The sequence below is a fragment of the Otolemur garnettii genome, unplaced genomic scaffold (assembly GCF_000181295.1).
Source record: "Otolemur garnettii isolate 467f Iridium unplaced genomic scaffold, OtoGar3 scaffold00059, whole genome shotgun sequence".
NCBI classification, from domain to species: Eukaryota; Metazoa; Chordata; class Mammalia; order Primates; family Galagidae; genus Otolemur; species Otolemur garnettii.
Window position 1 is genome coordinate 7,206,753 of NW_003852454.1, and position 1,356 is coordinate 7,208,108.

The window sequence follows — 1,356 nt, forward strand, 5'->3', positions numbered from 1 at the left end:
TGGGCTCAAGTGATTCTCTTGCCTCAGCCTCCTCAGTAGCTGGAGACTACAGGAGCCTATCACAATACCCACCTATTTTTAGAGATAGGGGCTCGCTCTTCTTCAGGCTAGTCTTGAATGCCTGAGCTCAAGCAATCCACCTGCCTGGGACTTCCCAAGTGCTAGGATTACAGGCATGAGCCACCATGCTGACCTATGATTCCTGACTTTTGATGTTATCCTACCTAGAACTGTGAATGGGCTCCCCATTGCTCTCGGGATAAATTTTTATTTTTATTTTTATTTTTGAGACAGAGTCTCAAGCTGTTGTCCTAGGTAGAGTGCCATGGCATTATAGCTCACAGCAACCTCCAACTCAAGCTCAAGTGATCCTCTTGCCTCAGTTTTTCTTTGGCCGGGGCTGGGTTTGAACCCGCCACCTCCGGCATATGGGGCCGGTGCTCCACTCCTTTAAGCCATGGGTGCTGCCCCTGTTTTTCTATTTTTAGTAGAGATGGGATCTTGCTTTTTGCTCAGGCTGGTCTCAAACTCGTGACCTCAAGCAATCCACCTGCCTTGGCCTCCCAGAGTGCTAGGATTACAGGTGTGAGCCACCTTGCCTAGCCTCTCGTGATGAATTCTAAACTCCCTGACTGGAAAGGCCTTCGATTATCTGACCCACAGGCAACCCTGACCCATGGCTACAGGATTATTTCGCCTTCATTTCTTGCTACTTCTCATGGCACTCCCCTGACAGCCAACTGGTCAGTCAATTGCTGGTTTGGCATTTGCTGTCTCTTATCCAGGAGTGGTCTCGATCTTCATTCCTATCCTCTTCACCTGGCTGCTCCTATTTAATCTTCAGTTTTCAATTTAAATGATACCACCCCAGGGAAGCCTTCTACAGCCCATTAAATACGGGTCAGCTGCTCTCACGCTGAAAGATTTTAAAATTCCAATTAGAATCTGTTGGAAAATACACTTAAATCCTTGTATCATTCTGAATATCTCAGAGATTAAATGGCATGTCCAAGCAGCTAAACAACTGTCCTTGCCATAGTCACCCACCAGCAGTAGTCCATACAACCCTACAGGTAAGATAAGAACACTTACACTGCAAAAGTCTTTCACCAAAAAGGTAGTTGTTCATTGTTTCAGCAACTATCTTGGCAACATCATCAGACTCAAATTCCACAAAGGCATAGCCTTTGCTATTTCCAGTCTGCAATGGAAAACCAACCACAAAAAGTAAAACAATTAACATCTAATCCAAAATCAAACTCTTAAAATGCCAATAATTTAAATAATGTACATTAGCCCTTTATCGAATAGTATCACGACACCTTTAATTACAACAGATAGGGACAAAATAGCTAA

At 44.2% G+C, this 1,356-nt stretch overlaps 1 protein-coding gene across 1 annotated transcript in view; it reads right to left on the reverse strand.

The window, feature by feature from the left end:
* NIFK (nucleolar protein interacting with the FHA domain of MKI67) overlaps window positions 1–1,356 on the reverse strand; it is a 21,264-nt gene that overhangs the window by 6,404 nt on the left and 13,504 nt on the right. The window contains exon 5 of the mRNA XM_023514809.1: window positions 1,093–1,201. Within this exon, the coding sequence (XP_023370577.1) occupies window positions 1,093–1,201 (109 nt within the window). The remainder of the gene's footprint in view (window positions 1–1,092; window positions 1,202–1,356) is intronic.